Here is a 27,648-nt window from a genome sequence, read left to right on the forward strand (position 1 = left end):
TTTTTTATCCCTTTACTGTCCAGCTCTGTTTTTTCCTTGAAAAGGCCCTTCATGATCTGAGTCTTGCCTAAATACTCTGCCTGTATCCCCAGTCTCCCCTCTCATTATGTCCCAGAAATTATCATGTCCACTTATTTGTTAATTTTTCTGTTCATTTATTGTTTCTCTGTCTAAGGTGTATGTTTCATGAGAACTGAAGTCTTGGCAGACTTATAAACTGCACAGTTCCGTCAACACCTGGCACATGTGAGGCCCTAATCAGTATATGCTTAGTGAACAAATGGATTAACACACCATGACTTTTCTACTTCAGGGCCTTTGATTATACTATCCTTCAACTTTAATCATGGCTAACTCACTTTCATTCTTCATAGTTCAGCTCAATAGTCAACCTAGAATGGTTTTGGTTGACCATCCACCTTATTTATCTCCTTTATAGCTCTAACCATAACCTATTCATAACCTTGCTTGTTTAATCTGTATTTGATCTATTGTTTACCTCCTCCACTGCTAGGTAAGGTCCAGCTGTTCTCTCCTGTACATCACTGTATTGTCTGTCCCCTGTAGAGTGCTTGGCACATAGAAGGCATTCACTATAGTATAGTCACATCAAAATTAATTTGACTTAAATTCAACTATATTCACTCAAAAAGGATTTGAGGGAAGATTCCATTTGCCATTTTACTCAAGGAGCGCAAGGCCCAGAGTAACTAGAGAAGCAGAGATATGTTCCCTCGGTTCTATGTCTCTCCACAGCACTCATCACACAAGGACCTCCATTCCCAAGACAGATTTGAGGTATTTTTTATTCACATTTTCTGATATTGAGGAATAACTCACTGTTGGATAAACCATATTTTATAGACAATTTTGAGTATTTTTCAAGGTGGGTTTTATGTTTTGTTTTTTTGGCCTTACCCCCTAACTTCAAAATCTAACCCATGTATAAGATGCAGCTGCATAGAACACTGAGCACTGAATGTAAGTTAGTCTTTCAGGAGAGCACAAAGAAAAGCTGATGTAGCTTTATTGTCTGATACATGTTTGAGATTTTAAATGTATAGACATTCAGGACTTCCCTGGTTGTGCAGCAGTTAAGAATCCACCTGCCAATGCAGGGGACACAGGTTCGAGCCCTGGTCTGGGAAGATCCCACGTGCCGCAAAGTGACTAAGCCCGTGCGCCACAATTACTGAGCCTGCGTGCCACACTACTGAGGCCCGCATGCCTAGAGACTGTGCTCAGCAACAAGAGAAGCCACCGCAATGAGAAGCACGCATACTGCAGCGAAGGGCAGCCCCCGCTCACCGCAACTAGGGAAAGTCTGCGTGCAGCAACAAAGACCCAACGCAGCCAAAAATAAATAAATTAATTAATCATTTAAAAAAATAAAATAAATGTATAGACACTCACAGGAAAAATATGGTTATCTTTAATATGAAACTGTATCATAATTAAGCCAATAGGATTTAAGGAAGATAAGAACATTCAGACTCCCTTGAGGACTTATTTCCTTGATCTATATGAGCTATAATGAGTTTTAGATTAGAGCAATAAAGTATTGCTGCTAAATTATATTAAACAATATCTGTATAGCATTCTATAGGGTATGAAGCACTTTCACATATAGTATCATATTTTGTATCTAATACTTAAAAAATCTTGGGAGAGAGATTGTTGCTGTGGCTATTGGGTTTGTCCAACACTTAATACTTAATACTTAGCAAATTAAGATTATCAGGATGAAATCTGAGGATTAGAGTTGAAGCTGCATACTTCCATGTTTTTCCACCCAGGAGACTCTGATACTAAACTTAACAGGACTATCTGCTCCAGTTAGGGAAATTGTTTTTTGCTGAATTGTTAAGAACTGGAAATAATTGCTGGACCCAGAGCTATAACTAACAAAGAGAAAAGTGTTTCTTAGCATTGGGGGAGCCAAATGTCTCTTACTGTGAAGGCAATGCTGTTTGGGGTGTTATGTGATGAATAATACTCAAAGTAATGTTTCCCATACTGAAAAATACGCCTTTTAGAACTAAGAAAACAAGATCCTCACCCTCTTCATTTCTCATCATACATTGGTTGTATCTGTAATAGTCTCAACCCCTACCATCCAGGTATAAAAGATGAATCTGGAGAAAAGAGATCTTATCTAATCTCAGGCAACTGACTCTAAAAGTAAAAGATATTTTACATTTTAAGGATTTACCACACATTTTATCTTTATCATACCTATCTTCTAAACCTATTGTCAAGTAAGAATTGTTATATTAGAGAAGATACTCCTGAGTAGTGTGTGTGTGTGTGTGTGTGTGTGTGTGTGTGTGTGTGTGTGTGTGTATGCATGTGTTGTGTGGGTACAGCAAATAATTGGAACCTTATAGCTGTGTGTATTCAGCAGGTAGGGATGCAGGTGACTGCTATATTTGGAGGTCAAGCCGACTCCTTCTTCATCCCATCCCAGGCTCTAGTGGTGGCACTTAATACAACTATCAGCCTGCTGTCTGCTCCTGGTATTCAATCAATTATTTTGAGTATACAGGTAAAAAATTATTTTCTGGTGATTAAATAAATAACCATTTTGGGGAGAGAATACTGAAAAACACAGTATTAGATACCTCTTTTGAGGGAAACAGTGAGACATTTTATGAAAAGAGTAAAAAGTAACAGAGTGGCAGTAGAACAAAGATATTCTATTTTATAGAAAAAGACAACAGACACAAAAAATTTATTTGTCACTGGGTAGTAAATAGTACATAAGTGTTCAAACTACTTATATTGTGTTCTAGAGATGAATAATGGAAATGGTGAGAATTTTTAAAAAAATACTCTACTATGGATGGTCAGATCTCTCATTGCTTGCTGACAATATGTTTCATTACTAAATACTTGCTATAGTATGTAGTTTTAGAAATTAAGTCACGGTTCCTCTTGTATAAATGAAAAACTTCCATACCAGATTTTACAGATGCCTAGGTTTGAATCCTGGCTCCAACACTTAATACTTGTCTGACCTTTATGAAGTTAAAGAAAACTCTCTATGTCTCAGTTGTTTCATTCACAAAGTTGCAATAATAATACTACCTGATTCACGGTATTCGGGAAATCAGTGAAATAATAATCCATGTCAAGTGCTTAGAATAGAGCTTGGCACAAATGTTAAGTATAAATATTAAGTGTTCATACCATGTCAACTCAAAAAGGTGGTATCGATCGTAATATTCTGAAGAATAGTAAGTTTGGCTCTCTTTGGAAATTGGGAGAGAGGGGATCATATGGATAATTTTTAGTTTGAACATAGGACTTAAGGTTAATTTGCATAATCAATGTTAGCTCTTATTATTATTATTGTTATTATTAATGACTAGCAATACCTCACCATAAAGTTGTGACATTCAGAAAATACTAAATATTTTTCTCCCTCAACAAGATAAAGCAGCTCTACTCTCATTGATCTGAATGAGACAAATCAAAATAAGACAAAAAGAAGTAAGTACTGGAACCTGTGGTAGCAGTCTTAGGAGAGCTGGGCCATTGAGCAACCTTAGGAGGGGGCACAGAAAGCCGGGAGTGGTTGGGAGATGTGGGGAGTTGTGAAGTTCAGAGAACTGAACCCTGGTCATAGCTTCTTAGAGATATCTTAATCCCGGAGACTTTCCCTTGCCTTGAACAACAGCTCCAATGGAGGAATCCTCATATTCAAGTCAAGGATCATTATCACTGGATTTGCCAGTAGTAGGCACAGTGAACCTGAAGGAGAATGTTCAGATCACAACAGTATCAAGTTTCTACTGAATACCCTTCGAATACTAGGACTATCATTCCATCAGCCAATGGGAAAGAGAATTCAAACAAGCTCCCTTCTTCTCATTCAGGCTCACTGAGAGAATGCCAAGACAAGTTGACTAGGAACCTAACGTGATAAACTACTAGATCACACTACTCTCTGGAATAATTATTCTCAACACACGAATTATTTTCCACAAGGGGCCTGCAGGAGTGTGCTAAATTATTTCAAACGATAAATGTTGGCTTTTCAACAATAACTTATATTTGGAAAGTATGTTACAATTTACAAAACCCTCCTACTTATTCCTAACAATATTGAATAAAAAGTACATTTTACCATCAAGTTTAGAATTTAACTTCAATTAAATTCAACCCAAATTCAAGTATTACTTCATAGTATGATAGTACTATGCTTGATACTAGAAATAGAATGATGATGACCAAGAAGTCTGAATGAAAAAAGTGATAGGATCCTTGTAAGACTAAGAGAGGCAGTATGTATAAAATATTTTTTCCTGCGTCTGACACAAGATGCATACTTAATGAATGAGAGTGGTGTTTACCATTAATAATAACAAGCTATACTCTCTGCCTCTATCTTGTAGGTGTTCACAGTGTACTTAAACACAGCAAAAAAATGCTTGGCATTTGCAAGTGTAGGAAAAGGGTGTTTACTTAACATGGTCAAAGTACTCTGTTATATGCAAGTTTAATTTTTATTCCCTTGGGTTAAGGGTGAATAAAGCTAGGAAATTATGTTCTACCATATAATATCTGCTAACCAGGTAAGTTAGAAAAACACCATCACAGCACTTTAAAGGACAAGCCTGGAGACTCCTCAATAAGAATGCCAGATGTCTTGTTCCTATTTTATTTTAATCAACATCAAATGCTTTTATATTTCACTAAATAATATCATTTGTTAACGTCTCAAGTTTGTGATGCTGAATCTTTGGCTATAGCCTATTTTTAATATATATGCACCAGGCAGGACCATCTGTTTATTCTGAACTTAAAAAAACATTGTCAGTGTGTGGATGTGCTGAATGTAATTTATGTTTGCACATGAAACTTAATGCCTGGCATTATTCTAGTTCATTGATTATCTGCCAATGGAACCATGTTTATATTACTCATTTTATTATAGAAAAAAAGTTTAAAAAAATAGACACAGCTTTCCAAATGTGCCCAAATATTTTAGATTTTTTTCAGAGTATAAATTGTAACTGTCAACAATTAGAAACTGTATAAATTAGCATTTAGTATTAGACTTCTGATCAAACATAAGATGCTACCTAAAGGAAGACTATACACATTACTATACAGAATAAATACAGTACTGTTTTCACCAGCTTTATTACTAGTGGTTTACCATATTAGAAGGCGGAATGTATCTGGTAACTGGCAAACTTTTATGTAGCAAAATATTCAAAGTATCATCCTTAGTAATAAAATGGAGGACATTTTTCAGAAGTTAATGTCTTTTCTTGGTTATTGACAGGAACTTACCTAAATTGAATTGCTAGTGATGTTGTGAAGAATTCATAGGTAGGGTTCTATCATTAACTGCTAAGGCTGTCAACAAACTGTATAGAAAAACAATGAAAGAAAAGCAAACCAAAAATAAAACAACAGAGTTTCAACTGAAGAGTGTGCCTCAATTGGTATACTTGAGTCTCAAAATTCACCTCTGCTTAGGATTCTAATTCAGCTTCCAAAATAAATTCCCACCCAAACACCTTCATTGAGTGCTTCTGTCTGTAATACAGACATGATTTTGGGGTAGAGTATTTTGTGAGTAGTTAGAAAGCAAACTAAAGGTTAGGGACAGAGGATCCTTGGTGAGGACACATGTCCTTCAGAACTGCAACTTCTAATGAGCCCTGCTAAGAATTCCATTGTGCTGATTTACAAATCTGCTACAAAAATAACAAAGTAGACTTTCATTTCAGTTATAACACACAAAATTGGGAAATATGTCTGAAAAGCATAGAGAACTTATTTGCATACAGAAATATATAATAATCCCATTAAATTAAGTACAAAATTGTAACAAACTTGTTTTAATAATGAAAGGTTTAAAAATAATAGTGCTTCTAGATGAAACTATTTTCTTTTTAAAGTCCTGATTAATGAGATGTATGGGAAGAAAAATTACTATAATGGTGAATGCTGACTCAGGATCTTATTTTTATTAAGTAGTTTATAGTGAGGGTTGTGACTATTTTTTCTATTTATAGTGGCAGCTCTGGTTAATTACCTTGTAATGTATTGTGACATTAATGCACTAGTAAACTATTGGAATTTACACTCCTATTCAGTAATAAAATCTATAAGTTGAAGAATGCATATAAAGTTATCACAGTCATAAATTATGTGACCAAATGCCATGTATGATCACATTAAACAATAAAATCTCTCAAATTTACTCATCGGGCGTAGGTGCCACTGAATTTATTAAATACTTCAGCTATTTTGAAATATAGATTTCAACATTTTTTTCAAGGTTATTTGGTAACTTGTTACTACATTTTCCATATGGTTACTAAGAGCATGTTGGTCACAATTAAAATACACAATACCAAAAAAGAAATACATTTTGACAAACAAGTGCATCAATTTCACAAAATATTTTTTCCCTAAAAAGTGAGTGCAAAAGTGAAAGAAATCAAGAGAATAGAAAGGAGGTAGTATGGTGACATGTGGATCAAAACCAAAATGATTCCTAAGCTACATATAGAACTTAAGGGGATGAAAAAGAAATGAAAATGTCACATATACTTTTTGAAAAATAATTATATAATTATTTTTTAAAATAGAGGTTAAAAAACAATTCCAAAGTTACCAATAATTAGTTCACTATCTCAAATATTCAAAGCACAATCACTGTTAAAAAAAAAAGGTACCAAGTAATCCAAAATATTTGAGATAAGAACAGAATAAAATGGCAAAGTATCTGAAGCAATCTGATATGTAATTGTATGTTAGAAAATTCATACTTTCTACTGAAAAATTCCCTGTTCTAATATTGATAGCTATATTAATACATTTTAAACATTGTTTTGTATTGCTCTCTTGATGGATATCAAAAAGCTTAAGTATGATTTTCCTATGAAACTATAGTCAAGTCTGTAAAATACACAGGGAATTAATATATAAAGCAATAAATCCTAAAACATGAACATGCATGTACACTAGTGGAAACTGGTACAGGGAGGGAAAGAAAGAGAATACAGAGAACTGTAGGTCAGTGGGGGAAGGGGACTATCAAGACATAGCTCTCATTTTCTCAATATGTATAAAATTATAGTAGAAAAATAGAAAAAATAGATATCTAATGTGGTTTTTCAGGTAGTTCAAAGGATATTGCTATATAATCACACAAAAATTATTAGAGACAGTATTTCAAAGTATTTAAAGAACCTAATTTATCTTATTGTATAAATTCAAATCAAAACCTATAATATACATGAGAGACTCCCTCTCTGTACATAGATATAGATAATGTACAGGTCATTTGTGTAATTTAAATATCAAAAATGTACACTATAATTAGAAACAGTAAATGCAGATGAGGGGTGAGAGTTGAAAGTTGAAAGGAAATACTTCGTGGTTCCAAAGCAATGACATTGCCAACTCTTACCATTTCCAATATTTGTTTTTAAATAAAATATTAGATAGTTTTAAGAAAAAAAGCACAAGATCTTTTGCAATGTTATTTTGGTGATTTATACAAACCTCTTTATTTATTCAATTAAATGTTCTTTTTTTTTTTGAAAATTACGGGACTATGGCACATGAGCTAATGACTATAACTGCAATTGCATTAATCACAGTAGTTTAGGAGGGTCTCTGGGTCAATGCATGTAGAGGAACTATGTGAGAACTAGAAGTTATCAAGACAATTCTTCTAAGGTAGAGAGCACAATTTGAGATAGATATAAAGCAGAGATCACTGCTGGATTCTAGTAGATCATTCTTCACCAGGTCAATACCATCACTACTTTTACTAAGATGATGCCGCTTTAAAGTGAAGCTCTTAATAATGCCTACTTGCCTACTAACTCTTCAGGGTCTAGTTTATGTCAGGTTATTTGCCAGGAACTTGACACTAACTGTTTCACTTAATCATCCTTAAAAACTTGTTTTACAGTTGATAGACAGAAGCTGCCTAAGGTCCTGCAGGTCTGCCTGGCTCCAAGGCCCAGACTCTTCCCATATGTCACAACAGCAAACCCCAAAGTTCGCATCAATAGTAATAGCCACATATTATCTAGGGCTTACCAGATGCCAGACTCTATTCTGTATCATCCTTAATCCTCACAAAGACACTGTGAGGATTTCTTATTTCTGAACTTCTGTGTGGTAGTTGAGGAAATTAAAGATAAGAAAGGTCTAGAACTCCCAAGTTTAAGTTTATTGGCTATAAATTCCTTCATTTTATCACTCAATTTTTGTCTTGCTTCATTCTAAATTTATTTTACTCTTTATGTGCCTAGCCACAGTAGGTTGAAATGGCCCAAATTCCTCTCCTTCCATGGTCCTTTGGATTGTGGTTCCTCCATCAAGAGATGGAGTCCATTTCTTAAGTCTAGGGTTGGCTGTGTGACTGGCTTTGGCCAATGGGACATAACAAACACGACACAAGTAGAGTCTTAAACAATACCTGAACTTTAGGACTTTCCTACTCATTGCAGGGAATCCTGTCACAATGGGAATGAGCTGGGGCTAGCCTGCTGGAAGATGAGAGCCATATGGCCATCACTGCAGATGACATCAAGGTGACTACCAAACATGTGAATGAATTTCCTCCCCTGAAAACCCAACCAGCCTGCTAACTACTAAACATCCAGCCTCAGTCAAGTCAGCACATATGCGATTCAACCAACTCTGTGAACTATAAAAATGTTTCCTGTTTAAGCCACTAACTTTTGGAGTCGATTATTACACTGTCACACCCATGACTTTATAGTATTCTTCCCAAATCATACTGGGATCATGTCTGAAAAATTGAATTATATTAAAGTCACCAACTTGCATAAATAGGTCTCCATCTTTGGTGGGAACAACATTCTACTAAGAATTAACATGTCTAAAACAAGGCATCCATTTAAAATTCATCTCTTCCTCATGATGAGAAATTATGTCATAAGCATCCAAGTAGTTAATCAATATAGAAACCTTAGAGGCATTTCTGCTCTTTTCCCTGTATCAGTTCAGCCAATGCCATGTCTCTTCAACACACTTCTCGGACCCTACCATTGCCACCAACACACTCCTAACTAATTTCCCAATCATCTTTTACCTGGATTACCGAATGGCTTCCCTCTGTCAATCTTTCATCATCTACACTGATTTCAGAGATACTTTTCCCATATCAAGAACTGATTCTGGGGCTTCCCTGGTGGCGCAGTGGTTGAGAGTCCACCTGCCGATGCAGGGGACGCGGGTTCGTGCCCCAGTCCTGGAAGATCCCACATGCCGCGGAGCGGCTGCGCCCGTGAGCCATGGCCGCTGAGCCTGCGCATCCGGAGCCTGTGCTCCGCAACGGGAGAGGCCACAACAGTGAGAGGCCCGCGTACCGCAAAAAAAAAAAAAAAAAAAAGAACGGACTCTGTTATGATGTAACACCCCACTAACTTAGGAAAATTTTTTTAAAAATTAAAAATATTTGATGATTTTTTTCCAGGATAAAGTACAAACTCCTTGGCATGAGACACAGAATCCTTCACAATCTCCCTCATTACATCTTCCCAGTCTCTTCCTCTAAAACTGCTCCCATTTTACTGTGCACTCAAGAACATTTCCTTAAAAATATCACAACTTTCAGGCTTCCCTGGTGGTGCAGCGGTTGAGAGTCCGCCTGCCGATGCGGGGGACACGGGTTCGTGCCCTGGTCCGGGAAGATCCCACATGCCGCGGAGCGGCTGGGCCCGTGAGCCATGGCCGCTGAGCCTGCGGTCTGGAGCCTGTGCCCCGCAACGGGAGAGGCCACAACAGTCAGAGGCCCGTGTACCGAAAAAAAAAAAAAAAAAATCACAACTTTCACATATAACATATTCTGGTTCATTCTGCTTCTTCTTTGTAAGGTTCTCTTACTGTCCCTGCTCAGTTTTCTTCTTGAAAAATGAGGATACATCCTTCACAATTTAGGTTGTCACCTTCACTTTCAGTCACTTAGAAATCATTTTAGGAGTTCCTATTGTGCGCCAAGCACAGACCAGTGGCTGGAGGAGAAATAATAATTATGACACTCTTTGCCCTCAAGGATCTTACAGAAGGAAAAAGGGACATTCAAGCTGAAAAATAAAATGCAGTGTTTTAGGAATAATAATTGAGGCAAGCACAGGGGATATTTGGAGGACAGAGGCATGTACTTAGCTCCTGCCTAGTACATGGGAAGACTTAACAGAGGAACTGAAGGTAAAGCAGAGCATTGCAACACTGGTAGAAACTTACTAGGTAGAAAAGAAAAGGTAAGAGACTCCTGGCAGAAGAAATAGCATGTATAGAAAACATGTTCATAAAAGTCAGATCTAATGACTTTTGTTGTATACTATTGAAAGTATAAGAAAATATACCATGCCACTGGGACAAAGTGAGGAGAGTGGGAGGGAGGGGTGGAAGGGAGGAGATATGGAGATATGTGTGTATGTATAGCTGATTCACTCTGTTATACAGCAGAAACTAACACACCATTGTAAAGCAATTATACTCCAATAAAGATGTTAATAAAATAAAAATAAAGCTATGTTCCCCTTTGGAAAAAAAAAAGAAAATATACCATATTACTTTAAACTGAAAAATTAACCTTAGGATATTTGGTATTTATAAAATTAAAAGTTTGTCTATTATTACATTAGTTTGAACATTATAAAACATTTAAAAATCATTAATTTTTAAAAGTAGAAAGATAAATTCTGTATTTAGATTATGAGATAAATGTTACTTTTAACTTCTATATTGTATGACTAGTTATTTTTAAAAATCTTTAAACAGATGGCATCAATTTAAATACATAATTTTAATTTATATACTTTAAAACTAAATTATATTAATAATAAAATGACTTTTAAAAGGAATAATAAAATATAAGATATCACTTTGCAAGGAAATAAATCTGTCAATATGACTTAGATTAAGACATCTTAACTTATTTTAAAATAAAAAAGGATAGTAGAAGAAGAAATTTCCAATAAACAAAAGTAATGGTTATCTGGTAATCTCTAAATCTAGGTTTGTTTTCAACTAGTCTTCCACTATGGATCCTCATTTCTTATTTGGTTTACAAACATTTCTCAAAACAATATTCACATCTTATTATAAATAAGACTTACTCTTTCTGTTATTACATTCCTTACACACCATTTTCCTCCTGTTTTTTAAATAGGCACTGCATTGTAAGATACATATTTACAGTTATCTTTAATTTAATTAATTGTCTTCAACAAAGAATGCATAAGTTTCTTTTTCTTAAAACTAAAAAAAAAAGAATACAACTCACCTCTAACAGGGGGTCTTTCTAGCTCAGAGTCAAGGTGAATTGGTGGAGAGATGTACGGTACCTGTCCATGATGTGCCTGTCCTGTGGACCCAAAAATAAATGTTAAGATATTATAATTATGTCTTCTTACATTTTTTTTGGTTTTATGATGTCATACATCTCTCTTCACACTGAATTACTAACCATTACAGAGTGCAGACAGATCTATCCAAACACAGAATCATTATGTGTCATCCAAACCTCAAGCAATTAAATCATTCCTTCTTAAGCCATCTACTTTGTTGTTGTTGTTAAATCACAAGTTTATTGTTGAGTGACACTTTAAAAAATACAATAAAAATGATTGACAAGAAAAATGAAATGCAAAAACTAAAGACATAAAATACAAGTCCCCATTTTTCATTGTTAAACAGACACTAAGTACTCTATCAATTTGCTTTAAGTGTTTCTAAACATTTACTCTTATTTTTTGCATTTATTTCACTGCAGATCAGTAATAAATGGTCTGCAGACTGGCATCTATGTCAGATAACACTTTGAATAGCACTTACTTAGATAACTTTACAACCGTAATTAATTTATACCTTATTTTTATGATTACTTTTAAACTTTTTACTTATTATTTGAGTAGAAAACTACTCCTACTTGCTTATTGTACTTGATGAAAAAATAATAACTAACCACAATATAAAAAAGCAGGTAGATGGATTCATTCTCTGTTTCTTGTAAAGCATGCTGCTAGTTCACATGCATATCTGTAATACATTTTCTGTCTCATGAGTTAAAGTTGATTTGAAGGACTAGACGCTGACTGAAAAAAATTGCTAGCTTAAAAACAAAAGAGTTTTCTAATGCTCAAAGTAGCTATAGCTTGCATACTGATAATCCAGTAAAAAATTAGGATTTTAAGGCAAGAAAGCATAATTACAGAGTTCAATTTCTAAAGCTACTTTATATAAAGAAGGTTTGGGTAAAAGTACAGAACCCACAGCTTTCTTTCTATAATGGGAATATGCAGTTATATTTTATACATTTACTATAGCAATCTACAGGGTTGTTAATCTCTTTTCCTAAACAAGAGAAGTTAATGATACATAGATTATGATAACAATTAGAGTAACCTTCCTGTTTCAAGTAATATTCGACTTGTAATAAACTCTGCTGATTTCTCTTATGAGGCACATTTCAAATAATTAATATGGCTCCCTGTTGATAGTAGCTGCTATTGCTCCCAGCATTTTTCTAGCTAACAGCAGACACAGTGGAGAGGCTGTAATACACAGAGCTCCTCATAATGGTAACTAAGAATATTATGCTTTCACTGGTCATGTTTCAGTGGAATACTAAAAGCACTATTATAAAAGAAATGACAGCGATTGTGCACTGCTAGCAGTCCATGTGTAATATAGCTTATTAAAAACTTCAGATTATCTTAATTATAAAAACACCTGATGTTTACCTCTGTTGCATACTTGGTTGCAAAAACATTTTTATTTTTAAGGTCTTGTGTCATTACAAATGAATTGGTTTGAAACTTTATTGATCATGTAAATGAAAATAAGAATCTTTCACTTTATATTGGTTCAAAATAACATCAGCATATAAAATAGCATTGATTTCATGTCAAATCAAGGAACATGGCTTTTACTACATATAATAATAACCACTACGCAGTCATACATACATCATCTCCTTTTAGGCAACCAATATCACTATAAGGATTTAAAGGTAGGTAATACATTAGTACACACACATTTTTAAATCAAAGATACAAGCAAAGGAGATTAAGTAACTAACATGCAGATAGTAAACAGCAAGGCCAGTCATATTTTGACTTCAAATTTCAAGTGTTTTCATCTATATCATAATATTTTTCTCAAAGAAAGTATATTAAACCTGAAAATAATGCATATAGATTTTAGTGATTAAACTCTGACAAGTAACTGCTTTTGGGACTGTTACCTCTACATTTATAATGAAGTAAACAGTCCCTTTAAATGCCACATTTGCCTTTGTTCTTGGGATAAGCATGTAACCTCAACAGTACTCAACACAGGTACTTTAGGCAGTACAAGTTCACAGTGTGTATATCCCTAAGGGAAAATGGGGATATCAAAGAGCCAGTGGAATGGAATGGGGATTACTGATGGTCAAATTCTGAACCTGGTTTGCCACAATTTCCATTCTCTCTCCAAGGAGAAATCTAGCAAACTGCAGGATGCAGTATGGCAGGGAAAGTCACAGTGGTAGGCATTGACTGGGACTCTAAGCCTTAGAGAAAGATGAGAAATGCAGTAATGGATTCCAATCTGGTAAATGAAATTTCTGATCTACAGAATAAAAACTAGAAATTATGGAGGTTGTTGTTGATTGATTAAATTAATCAAATTCTTAAAAAGATTCCTGCCACACTTTAGATCAGTGGTATTCACACATTTATCTCCACAAAAACACATAAAAGGTAAAAAAAAACCACATTCTAGTAGGCAATACTTCTAACAAAGGATAACTAATAGATAAGAAATCTAAGGCAACAATTCTCAGGGTAGTAATCTATCATCATCAGGAAGGACATATGGAAACATGGGGAGATGCTGTGCATAGTTTGAAAAAAAATTCATTGTCTCTCAATGTCCCACCCCCCTCATAAAGAATTACTAAAAAAAGGAATTTGGCCAAGTTAGGAGAGTAGGAAGACCTTGAGCTCACCTCCTCCCATAGGCACACCAAAATCACAACTATTTTCAGAGCAACTATTGATGACAAAGAGTGGAAACCAGAAGAAAAGATCTTCTACAACTAAAGATATAAAGAAGGAACCACAACGAGATGGGTAGGAGTAGGTGGAATCACGATATAGTCAAGAGCTGTACCCTTGGATGGATGACCCACAAGGGGGATGATAATTACAATTGCAGAGGTTGTCTACAAAGAGTGAGAGGTCTGAGCCCCACATTAAGCTCCCCAGCCGGGGGGTCTTGTACCAGGAAGACAAATCCCCAGAACAGTTAGTTTTGAAGGCCAGTGGGGCTTAGTGTCCAGAGAGCCAGAGGGCTGTGGGAAATAGAGACTCCACTCTTAAAGGACATACACAAAATCTCACATGCTCCAGGACCCAAGGCAGAAGCAGTAAGTTGAAAGAAGCCTGGGTCAGACCCACCAGTTGATCTTGGAGAGCCTCAAGAAGAGGCAGAAGGCAACTGAAGCTCACTGTGGAGATAAAGACACTGGTGGCAGCCATTTTGGGGAGTTCATTCTTCCATGTGGACACTGGTACTGGTAAATGTCATTTTGGAATCTTCCCTCTAGCCTATTAGCACTGGGATCTGGTCTGCCCACCAGCTTGTTTGCACCAGTACTAGGATGCATAAGGACAAGTAACTAACTGGGTGAGGCTGCCTTAAGACCCCCTGAGCCCACAGCCATCTCAGGACATGGCCCTGTCCACCAGAGGGCCCAGGATCTGGGCCTACATACTACTGCACAGACACTAGACCTGGGACCCCCAGGTCTCTGCAGCAGAGACCCTGGGTCCCAGCCCTGCCCATCAGCAGGTAGATACCAGCCCCAGGACCACCAAAGCCCTGCAGCCTGCTTTGTCAGAACCCAGCCAACACACCAAAAGGCCAGCACTAGTCTTAAGATCACTTGAGCCCTGGCCCTGCCCACCAGCACCAGCTTTTTAAAAATTAATTAATTTATTTATTTTGGGCTGCTTTGGGTCTTCATTGCTGTGCATAGGCTTTCTCTAGTTATGGTGAGCAGGGGCTACTCTTTGTCGCAGTGCGTGGGCTTCTTATTGCGGAGGCTTCTCTTTGTCGTGGAGCACAGGCTCTAGGCACACAGGCTTCAGTAGTTGTGGCAATGTGGGCTCAGTAGTTGTGGCTCACAGGCTCTAGAGCACAGGTTCAGTAGTTGTGGCACACAGGCTTAGTTGCTCCACGGCATGTGGGATCTTCCCGGACAAGGGCTTGAACTTAAGTCCCCTGCATTGGCAGGTGGATTCTTAATCACTGCACCACGAGGGAAGTCCCCCCAACACAAGCTTTGTGACACCTTGGGCTCCTCAGCCAGTGGCCCAGGATCCAGCCCAACACCAGCCTGACACCAGATTTGGGTCACCCCAGAACCCATAGCCAGCCATGTCAGGAACCGGCCCACCTACCAGCAGGCTGATAGTAGATCTGTGAACCCCAGCCCTGAATCACCCACCCCAGAATCTGGCTCTGCCACCAGTGGGTCAGTATTAGCCCCAGGACCCTGTGGCATTCTGCAGTGAGCAGCCTCACGACCCAGCCCTGTCAACCAGCAGCTGCCAGCTTCCGCAGGGTCTGGCAACCAACTGGACCAGGGGCCAGCCACACCTACCAGACCACCCACCATAGTCAGCCCTCCATAACAGAAGGATCCATGCAGCCCACAAAGGGGACACCCCTAGAGTATATAGTTCTGGTGACCAGAGGGAAGTTTGCTGTTGGGATGCACAGGATGCCTCCTACAAAAGGCCACTTCCCAATGCTGGGAAATGTAACCAACCTACAAGATACATAGAAATAAAAACAGAAAATTAGGCAAAATGAGGCAACAGAGGAACATGTTGCAATGGAAGGAGTAAGATAAAACCTCAGAAGAAGAACTAAGTGAAGTAGAGATAGGCAATCTACCTGATAAAGTGTTTATTTTAAGGTAATGACCATAAAGATGATCAAAGAACTCAAGAGAAGAATGGATGAACACAGTGAGAAGTTGAACAAGCAGAAGATAGAAAGAACTAAACACACCTGAAGAATACAATAACTTAAATAAAAAATACACTGTTAGGAATCAACAGATTAGATGATACAGAAGAACAGTCAGTGAGCTGTAAGTTATAGTAATGGAAATCACCAAAGTTGAACTGAAAAAATAGAAAGAAATGAAGTCATTTTAAGAGGTCTCTGAGACAACTTCAAGTGTACTAACATTCTCATCACAGGAGTCTCAGAAGGAGAAGAGAGAGAGAAAGGGACAGAGAAAATATTTGAAGAAATGGCAGCTGAAAACTTCCCTAATCTGAGAAATGAAACAGACATCCATGTACAGGAAGCACAGAGACTCCCAGACAGGATCAACTGAAAGAGGATCACGCCAAGACTCATTGTAATTAAAATGACAAAAATTAAATATTAAGAGAGAATATTAAGAATTAATGCAAAATAATAGTAATAATAATAAACTCCAGTTAAAACCATAAATAAGGTTCATAAAAATTTCTCTTGGACTTTATGGTGAATAATATTCAGCAAAAAAATGCAATCAGCTCAAAAAGAGCATAGGGAGGTAAAAAGCATGACAAACACATGTTTTAAAAATATGACACATTTTCCACCATATTTGACTGTCTTATACTAGTCTCACCTGGTCCTCATAACCACAGCTTTGTATATCGAAATATGTGATGTGCTCCTTTTATTTTTGTCCTTACTTTTCCAAATTAAAAAAGATACATATCTGCTCATTTTTCTTTCTGAATTTTATTGCATTTTTTTCTAAATTTTAAAGTAAAAAATCATATTGAGATTTTATTAGAATTACATTAATTCTATAAACCAATTTGGAGAATAAATATTTTAAATAGTGTGTCTTCATGTATTTTAAATGGACTGCTTTTTGTTTGAATTGCTTTTTAATAAATAGGAATAAATTATTTTTGAAGTTTTCTATATTTTGGTTATAAGAATATTTCATTGTGTAAGTATTCTATTTTCCCCATTTTGAATAAAATCTCTAAATTTTCTTGATGACTTTCATTTAACTTTTTTGACCTTTATTGTTGTAATTATTCGTTATTGAGTCTACCTTACTAGCTCCTTAGAGCTAGACACACTGATAATAATATTTTGGTGATGCCCTGTGATCTTTGTTTCTTGTAAGAAGTGTATTCCCAGGTTAAGATTCATCTATATACCCTTGTATTTAATTATTTTGTGCTGCAGAATTTAAATTTTAAAGATTGAATTTATAGGACATGAATTTTAGGTGACAGAGTTTCCTGGTGTTGCTATTCACATGTCATTTTATCTTTAAGTCCCTACAAAGTAATTACCAAAGGAATAAGCATTGCTTAATGACAGATTTCATAAAAGAATTACAAAGAATTAAAAAGTGGGAGGAAAAAATGCTTCTTGGTTCATGGCTTAGGAGTCTAGAAGAATAATGGCAACAGGGTAATGGGTGGGTAGCTTATGAATTAGATTTTATTCAATTTTTAGTGTAGGTAAATGATACATTTGCATGAAGATGTCATATATATGCATTTATATATACATGTATGTACATACATACTTGTATATATGTGTACATTTATATGAAATATATACTTATATAATTTATATATCATACAATTCACCCATTTCAAATATACAATTCAATGTTTTTAGTACATTTATAGATTTGTGCAACCACTACCACAATCAATTGAGACTACTTTCATCACCATAAAAAGAAATTTGAAGCCTCTCAGCAGTCACTCCCCATTTCCTCCCAACCCACCCTAGTCCTGGGCAACCACTCATCCCCTTTCCACCTCTACAGATTTACCTGTTCTGGACATTTCACGTAATTGGAATCATAAAAATATATAGTCTTCTGTGATCAGTTTCCTTCATTCAATTTAATTTTTCAAGGCTCCATATGGTAGCATGAATCAGTACTTAATTCCTTTATGCTGCCAAATAATATTCCATTGTAAAAACATACCATATTTATTGTATCCATTAATCAGCTGATGGACTTTGGGGATAATTTCCACTTTTTGACTATTATGAATAATTCTGCTATGAACCTTCATTTGAAAGTTTTTGTGTGGACATATGTTGCATTTTTCTTGAATACACATACCTAGAAGTGGAATTGTTGGGTCGTATAGTAAACTCCATGTATAAACTTTTGTGGAAATGTCAGTCTGATTTCCAAAGCTATACCATTTTACTTTTCATTAGGAATGTATGAGGGTTCCACTAACACAGAGATGTTTTTCAGGGTTTTTTGCTTGTTTGCTTGTTTGTTCATTTTAAGGTGATAGTCTAGTTAATCAAGATTGACGAGACCTGAAATAATTAATATTAAGACAACTGTGAAATCTGGGAAGGGAATAATCTCCCCAAATGAACACAGAAAAGTAAAGCATAGGGTTTGGGTCAGAAGTTGTACAGTTCATCCACATTGCAAGAGTAGAAGGAAAAAAATGATCTGGCCAAAAACACGAAAACAAAGAAAGAGCTGCTCACATTCTGAAATGAAAATGTGTGAACTATCTATCCAGTGTTAGGTATGCCAAAGATGTAGAAGATTTAAGGGTGCTGGTTAGTAGAACACAAAAGGCCATTATGGATTTTGGAAAAGCCATTAGTTTTCTATTTTCAATCTCTTTTTCAACTTTCATTTAATTTCTATTTCTTTGAAGAATTCTCTGCAATTTCTACTAAAGTTCAAATATAGAAAAGACTTGACCAGCACTAAGTACAGGAAAAGGATTTTTTTTTTGTCCTCTTTCTACTGTCAATACTTTACTTGCATATCAGAGCACAGCAATACATTTTTAGAACCATAGAGTTTGGAGGGAGAAAGACATTTGATATCTTATAATCCCAAACCTACATTTTTAGAATAAGGAAGCTGACATCTTGATAAATTGGTGACTTTCAAATGTCAAATCAAGGTGGTGGTTCTCAAGAGTGATGTCAGAGGACAGTAAGAAAGGGAATGCAGCTAGCCTGCAGAAAACTGCCCTCAACCCTCTCTTACTTCTGAAGCCTTACTTAGCAAGCAATTATTTTCAAGTTGTGTGGGCCATGAGCTTTCAGGTTGTTGAGACATTAAAAGGGTTGAAAACTATTTATTTATAAAAATATGTATTTTTTTTCGATTTGGCTCTGCTTATAAACTAAAGGCAACTTAGTCTAACAGGTAAGATCATGCCCAGGAAACAGAACTGCCAGTGTTGGTATTTGGACTCTGCCACATTTTAGCCATAGAATTATTAACCATATAAGTTATGAGCCAGCAACTATCAAGCTGTTTAACTTCTATGTGCCTCAATTTCCTCATTTGTATAATGGGGATTACAATAGCACTGACTTCATAGAGGTGTTTTGAAAATTAGATAATGTATACATATGTAGTAATTAGAACAGTGCATGGTATGTAGCAAAGTACTTAGAATTTTTAGCTATATTATTATTATTATGCTAAATTCGTTCACTAATTCACCAAACAATATTAACTGAGTGCCTCATATGTGACAGGTGCCTTCTTAGGCGGGTGGCATACATCATACAACAAAATAAATGATAATCCACACTCTTATGTAAGGGAAGACAGATAGTAAGCGTTTAACACAGTAAATATTATGTGTGTGAGATGCTGAGGGCAATGGAAACAAATTAGAACAGGCTAAAGGGGATCTGAAGTAGGAGGGGCAGGTTGCAATTTTAAATAGAGTGATTGGGAAGGCCTAATTTAATTTCTATGAATAGATTTTGAAGAGTTCAAGAAAAGGCAAGAGATATTATCTGACTTTTATAGGAAATTATAAAAAGATAAAAGTATAGATAAGAGTCCAAATCTAATTCTATTAATTAAGAATGAAAGAACAAAATGTGCTGGTAGCAGATGCTTTTGCCTAACATTTATTTCAAATTTTACACATATTCATAGACATATTAATAATGACACCAATGACCAATGAGCAAAAGAAGACATAAATAAAATACGGTGATATGTAATTGGGAAAATGAACACAACTTTATTCCTAAAGTAAAAACACATTTTACTACCATAAAGTCCCCATTGGTTTCTTCAGTTATACTATCTTTCAACTCAAATTTTCCTCATTTTCTATATAGTGCTGTAAACAAGTTTAATAGTTTATGGCTCTCCAGGCAGATTTCATGCCTTCTTTTTGTTCGTTTCCTTTAAATTTTCAACTTCTGATTTTAATTATTTCCTCTAGAGATATGACATTTCCCCCTCCTTAAAAACAATAAAATAGATCTCACATTTTTGAACATGGGGTTTTTAATGATATTGCCATTTTCCTTTTACAAGCTTTAGAATGATAGCAGGTTACATTGCTGCATTTCTCTGCCCTATTATAATAATGACTCCACGTGGAATGTGGAAACCTATACTAAACTACATTGAAGAACGGCATATGGGATTTTTCTAAGTTTTTCAAATACTCTGAAAGTAAATGAGACTCCTCAAAAAAAGTTTAATTTTTTGTTGAAAATAATTTCAGCTACAAAAAAAATACCAGAGGTCAACGTGTTGGCTGTGCTGATGGAAAACTGCGTGTGCCTGACATTACATCAGCTTGCCTTTTTTGTCTTTAAATCCCAGTCTGACTATAATCATCTGGCATCCAAAAAGTCAGCTTTCAGGTGCAGATACAAACACCAATCAAAAGTAATCATCAAAAAAAACAAAACAAAACAAAAAAGTAATCATCAAAGAAAAGAGTTGTAAAGTTGTCAATTTAACACCTATCTTTTCACTCTGGTTTCCTTTTCCCCCTTCATCTTATTACTCACACTTATTTTCAGTGACTTTAGTAAAATATGAAGTAGCAGAGAAACAACTGCATGCTTGACTTCTTATTGAGGATATAAAGTCATTGATGGAGGTGCAAAGGTCACTGACTGGCTTCTCTCCAGTGGATATTTCTTGCCACAAAGGAAACAAATCGAGTAATTTGGAGCAAAGGTAACTTTCTTGTGGTGTGTGTGTGTGTGTGTGTGTGTGTGTGTGTGTGTGTGTGTGTGTGTGTGTGTGTAGTCCTTCCAGCAAATATTTCTTCAGTACCCACTCCCACTCTGTGACCAGTATTAACAATACCATATGAACAAGATAATACAATGCTCCAAAGAGAGACTTCAGCTTAGATGCAGGGTTAAGAAATTGCACTGAAGTATGATATGTACCTTGATAGAGGTGAGAGAAAAGAGTACAACAATAGCATTGAACTGAGGTAAGTGAAGTGAGGGAAGATGAGAGAAAGATGAGACTGAGGGAACAGCAATTAGTAGTCTAGTGAAAGAGTATGGCAGGCACGGGGAATCAGAAGGAATGATATGAGGGGATGCCTGCTGATCAGATAAGTGAGAGGGCTAGGAGACAGGGACCCACAAAGGAGGGTGGGTAGAAAAGATGATTAAAAATAATGTAGGGCTTCCCTGGTGGCACAGTGGTTGAGAGTCCGCCTGCCGATGCAGGGGACACGGGTTCGTGCACCGGTCCGGGAGGATCCCACATGCCGCGGAGCGGCTGGGCCCGTGAGCCATGGCCGCTGAGCCTGCGCGTCCGGAGCCTGTGCTCCGCAACGGGAGAGGCCACAACAGTGAGAGGCCCGCGTACCGCAAAAAAAAAAAAAAAAAAAAAAAAATGTAAAAATTCAAAAATGTAAAAAAAAGGAAAGAATAAAGATTACATGTGAAGGGGAACAGAATATATCACCCCAAAGCATGCCACTCTGGCATATTGATTATTTTGAATTAAAGTTACTTGAGAAACAAATGGTACAAGAAAGACACTCTGACCCTCCTTTGTCTCCCTGAAAGCAGGAAATAAATCTCCCATGTGAAAGGTATCCTCTCTGCACAAGGAGGACAGAAGGCATCATTATCCCAGATAAGGAACTCAGGGCTGAGAAAGCTGCATAAACAAGCCCTGTTACTTCTTCACTAATTTACTACCCCAAGTCCAAACCCCTTTCTTACAATGGTCAATTCTTTGAGTCATAGTTTTTTGGGCCTCCAGTACAAACAAAATCAAATCTGTTTTTCTCTTGCTAATCTTTATGTCAATTTAATTATTAGACCAGCCAAAGAATTTAGAAGGGGAAAAGGGACAAGTTTTCCACCTCTATACATGTTTATCACCCAGCTTCATCAATGGTTAATTCAGGGGCTATATTGTTTCACCGTTCTCCTCCTATGCCTCTTTCCCCATCCCAGAATACGGGGAAGCAAATCCCAAACATCATATAATTTCATCTGTAAATTATTTGAGTATGTGTCTATAAAATATGAGTTCTTTAAAAACAACCACAATACCATTATGATACCTAAGAATTAGGAAGATACATTGTGAAATGAATTTAATGTAAAATTCAATGAAGCAATTGTCAGGAAGAAATCAGCCAGTCTGAAAGAAATGAAACCTGTTGGCCTGAAAAATACCTCATTGGTCCTAGGGCTGAAATTGTGTTGGACTGAGGAATGTTTTATATCAATGATGAATTTCAGGTGCTCACAGATATAGAGGGGACTCTATCTTATAAGCCATACAAATGCTTTCCTTTCTTTCACAAGCGTGAAAAACAGACTTGGTAGTTAAAATGATAAACACTGAATTTTGGATGCATCGCTTCAAAATTATTCCTTGAAGTCTCAGAAACCTATCGTAGCAAGCCTTACAAAAATAAACTAGAAACAGAATAGAAAAAGAAAAATAAATCAGAGCATTTATCCTTCCTGAATTTCTAGTTTTTATAATTCTTCAAAAATAAACAGGAATGAACACTTTGGAAACTGAAGATCATAGTAATAAAAATAGTTATTTTCTAATTTTCTAAGAGACTAATACTAAGAAGCACCATGTGAGGTAAATATTGCTTCCATTTTAAAAATGCAGTAACTAAAGCTTTATAAGGTTAAGTGGATTTTCAAAGGTTACACAACAGTGTGTGTAGGGATCAGGTTTCAAGTCCAGAGACCATGTTCTTACTATGTAGCTTACTGCCTCCACACCCTCTAAATAGACCTACGAGGGTGGAGAGAGGCAAATATACTAAATTTCTGAAACATTAGAAATTCTTAGTCCTTTTCCAGGCTAACCTAAAATTAAGTGTTTACATTAATAAAAGACTAAATCACAGAACAATCAGGACTCTAAAATCACTTTTCTCAAACAATGAGCAAAACACTATGTTCTACTTAACCCTAGGTTAACTATATTAGCCTTCCCCGGACATTTGTTTTTAATTTCAGTGGAGGTCTTAAAAATGGTAGGGGTCGGTAATACAGATTTCCTTGAATCATTGTGATTCCAAAAGCTGGAAGAAAGAAAAAAGACACTTGAAGCAGTCCTCCTCCCCACATGCACACTCACATCTTTCCTATTGTTTATCATCATTGTACTAAGCCCATGTTTTGCATACAGTAGAATAAGGAGAAAATATTTTACTATTGAAGTAGTTAATATTCAGGCCTATTCCACTGAAGGTGTGTATTCAGGGTGAGGAGCTGTGAAAAGCTAGTTTAGAAAAAACACAGGTGAACCTAATGAGCAGAACTGTGATGTTAGCATGAACACAGGGGTCCATAACTTCAGTTGGTCAATTAGCACAGGACATACAAGAGGCTGTTCCTAAGCCTCCTTCTCTTCCAGAGCAATTCTGATTTGCGAATTATACCTTCCTCAGATATTTTGCTTATAGCTTATGGTAGGTAGAACACTGGTCCTTCCTAATCCTCAGGATCTGTAAATATGTTATTTTATATGGCAGGAGGGACTTTGCAGATGTGATTATGGTTGAGATGGGGAGATTATCCTTATGACAGTAGTTCTTGAAAGTCGAAAAGGGAGGCAGAAGAGTAAGTCAGAGTGGTGCAATGTGAGAAACACTACATAAGCTATTGCTGGCTTTGAAGATGGAGGAAGGGAACCAGAACCAAGGAATTGGGGCTGCTTCTAGAACTAAAAAAGACAAAGATCCTTTCCAGAGTCTACATAAAGAACTACTTTTAGCCTAATAAGACCTGTGTTGAACTTCTGTCTTAGAGAAATATAAAGTAATAAATTAGCATTGTTTAACCCTCTAAGTTTGTGGTACTTTGTTCCAGCAGTGATAGAAAACTAAGACACGATATAATAACTGGTATTTATTTTAATTCTAAAAATATCCTTTTCATATTAAATATACTAATTATTTGAACAGCTAATACATGGATATGGTATATATTCAATTGGGACAAAATGAAAGCATCTAATCAACCTGATGGCTATCCACAGGCAATCTCTCTTTCCGGTATCTTGTGTACATTTCTGGAGTTATTCTAAACCCTTATAACACACACATATACACACACTCTACCATATATTTATTTATTTGAATTGCTGCCATATTAAAACACACTGATATTCTGCATTTTGTCAAAACTGCTCTAGAAGACAGTTCTAGAGCTTCAACGTTTAACCACATCTTTCTAATACATACGAATTCTTGCATACATTATTAAGAATGTATCATCACCTAAAATATCAACAGTGGCACAGATAGTTCTTTTAATCAGAAAGAGGAGATTACTTCACAAGGCAATGTAATAACTTGATGACTGCAACTAAATGATAAGCACAAAACACAACTATATATAATGAGATAGACAAAACAAAAATCAAAGAGATAGAATAGTTTCCTTAGAAATCATCTAGCCCAACTGCTGTAATTTACAGGGGGAAATAGGCCTAGACAAGGTATAGGACTCACGTAAAGTCACCCTCTAGATAAGGGCAAGAGGCAGACATAGCATAATAGTTATATAACCCCTAGTTATGTGTTCTTTCCTTTATACTACTCTATCTCTTTTTTTTAATTAGGATTTTTTTAGAACATTTAAAAATTCATAGCAAAATTAAGGAGGTACAGATTTCCCATGTATCCTGTCCCCACAAAGGTATAGATAGCCATTATCAATGTCCCCGACCACAGTGGTACATTTATTACAATTGATGAACTGACACTGACACATCATAATCACCTAAAGTCCATATAGTATTAGGGCTCATTCTTGGTGTTGTATAGTCAATGGATTTGGACAAATGTATAATGACAACTGTCCATGATTATGATATCATATGAGTATTTTCACTGCCCTAAAAATTCTCTGTGCTTTGCCTATTCATCCTCTCTCCTCCTTTATTTCTCTTATTTTTATGACAGAAAATGTAGAAAGTATAGAAACTTTGTTGGCTAACGATTAGGGCTAGGAATGCTGCATTACAGGAAAATAAAAGTTTTGTATAAAAGGAAGATTTAGAGTTTATCCACTGTTATGAAATTACCTAGGTCACAGATTTACTGTGAGAATGAAATCAATAGTGACATAAAGATTACTAGTGTCTAGTACAGAATCAAGCTTCATTAAATGAGTTTAGTTCCTACCCCTTTAATAAATATTTCCTTTCAGGTTATTTTATTGCTGTGTTGTGCATTTCTGACATCTTATTCATCAGTAAACAAAAATGATAAGTATAAGTAATGAAAAATAACTTACTTTTTAAAGGTTTTTTTAACATCTAATTTTGGGGAGGAGTAAATTAAGACATGAGAATTTTGGATCAAGCTGGAATCATTCCTTGTCATGTTTTCCAAAACTCAGAATCTAATTGTGTAGTGGGATATTAAAATGTGGGCAAGCTTGGTTACTGATTCAAAGTTTCTGTTATGTATCAGCTGCATTTCTTATTAATATTCAGATACTTTGTGGTATTTTAAGAATATAGCAGATATTCTGTGCAGGATTGTGATAATGAAGTATATCTGATCTTCCTGATGATATATCTTTGTTCAAGAATGGGTCACTCTAAAATTGTAAATTTTTAAAATAAATTACCAAATGTTAGTTTTATAGCAGTTATTGATCATCGAACTTGCAAAGACTGAGTAAAATAACTCTTTAACACAAATAATGGCAAAAGAGAAAGAAACTGTGTATGAGCTTTCATTAATTTCCTTAATTACTCATTTATTCATTAGGACAATATTTAATGATTGCCTACTATTTACTGGTACCAACTACTGGAAATAAGCAAGTAAACTGTTAACTCTTGGAAGCTATAATCAGAGATATAAAATTATGGGATTTAATTGAAAAATCCACTTATTAAGGTAAAGGGAGCCCAATAAATATGTATGTGACTCAGAGTAGGTGTTCAATAAATACTTATTATTTTTGCCTATAAGAAAGGCAAAAATAACCTTGATTACTGAGAAGTAAAATCTCCTTGGGTGACTCAGGAAAGGCTGGCAGAGGACCAGCATCAGGCGCATACTGTGACTCTGTAAGACTGAAGTTGTCATGTTCACTCTCCTAATTCTCTTGTGATATTTAGAAATATGATTCACCATATTATAAAGTGCTTTTTAAGAGAGAGAAAAAGATGAGGTGTTTCCCATGGTATCTGATTTATAGCAAAAAATACATAAAGGGCATAGTCTATTAATTTACTGAATCAACGTTTTTACTTATAATTAAATTCACCTATCAAAATTTAATGTCAAAAGAAGATACCAATTAGTTAACCTTTTCAACATGCAGCCTAGATATCAAATTCCAGGAAAATAAAAAGGGTGAAGTAGGCTTTATACTCATTTTCAGTTATGAAAATTTATATAATATTTAAAAATGTGTATTCTCCAGAAACTACGTGCGATGTGGGAAAATGTGAATAGCAATTTTGTGTGTGTATTTATATTTATATATTTATATTTATAGTCACGTGAACACACACACATACACATCTTGAATACCCTCAAATTATTCTAGGATTTCTTAAACTTGTTTTAACGTTTGCTACAATTTTGTAAATATTAAAACTGAAACATCCTTTCACTTCTCTAATCTGTCTTCATTGGAAGAGTAAGCGAACTGAACACATTTATAGCAAAGACTTTACATAGGTCAATCCAGGTATAAAACTCCATGAGAGTTGGAAGCATAACAACTCCAGTTTCCATGTATTCTCTGGCATCCTAGGACTCACTCAAATGTCTTAGTCACTGTAAGAATTCAGTGTATTTCTGTGAAAATTCACATCGATGACATAAAAATTAAGATGAATGTTAAAACTGCTACACTTCAATTATAAACAAGGTAAATAGTAAAACTCTGTGAAAATTTCTTTCATAAATGGAAATAAATTTACAGTGCCACTAATTTTGTTTGAGAAATGTTACAAATTTTATAACTATTCAATTCTCTCAGCCTGTCCATTTCTACCAGAAAAGATTCGTGCGATTCTTGAAGAGGTCTTTACCAAATGAGATGCACAGTAATTCCCTAGTACAGACTTTAACCCAATGCATTTATGTAGATTAAAAAAAAAATACTCTTCTAATGTACTTTTATCAATTTTATTTTCCCCCTTATTAAGTAGGTGGCAATTACATCATTATGATAAACTGTGAAAAAAATGGATAAATTGGCACTATATTTATATTATTTATCTCTATTTAATGGAACTGAAAATGGTTAATGTCATAAAGGAAAGATTAGAATTACGTGTTTAGGATAAAGGGTTACGGTGCCTGA

The 27,648-nt window shown here is 35.6% G+C and overlaps 1 protein-coding gene across 33 annotated transcripts in view; it reads right to left on the reverse strand.

Moving 5' to 3' along the window:
* Positions 1 to 27,648, reverse strand: part of ADGRL3 (adhesion G protein-coupled receptor L3) — a gene marked incomplete at both ends in the record, with an annotated part of 572,210 nt that overhangs the window by 255,706 nt on the left and 288,856 nt on the right. For all 33 annotated transcript variants that reach the window (XM_082653308.1, XM_082653318.1, XM_082653323.1 and 30 more), the window contains one exon: positions 11,297 to 11,377. In XM_082653308.1, the coding sequence (XP_082509434.1) occupies positions 11,297 to 11,377 (81 nt within the window). The remainder of the gene's footprint in view (positions 1 to 11,296; positions 11,378 to 27,648) is intronic.

This window comes from Grampus griseus (genome assembly GCF_964374135.1).
Source record: "Grampus griseus genome assembly, chromosome: 4".
Taxonomy (NCBI): Eukaryota; Metazoa; Chordata; class Mammalia; order Artiodactyla; family Delphinidae; genus Grampus; species Grampus griseus.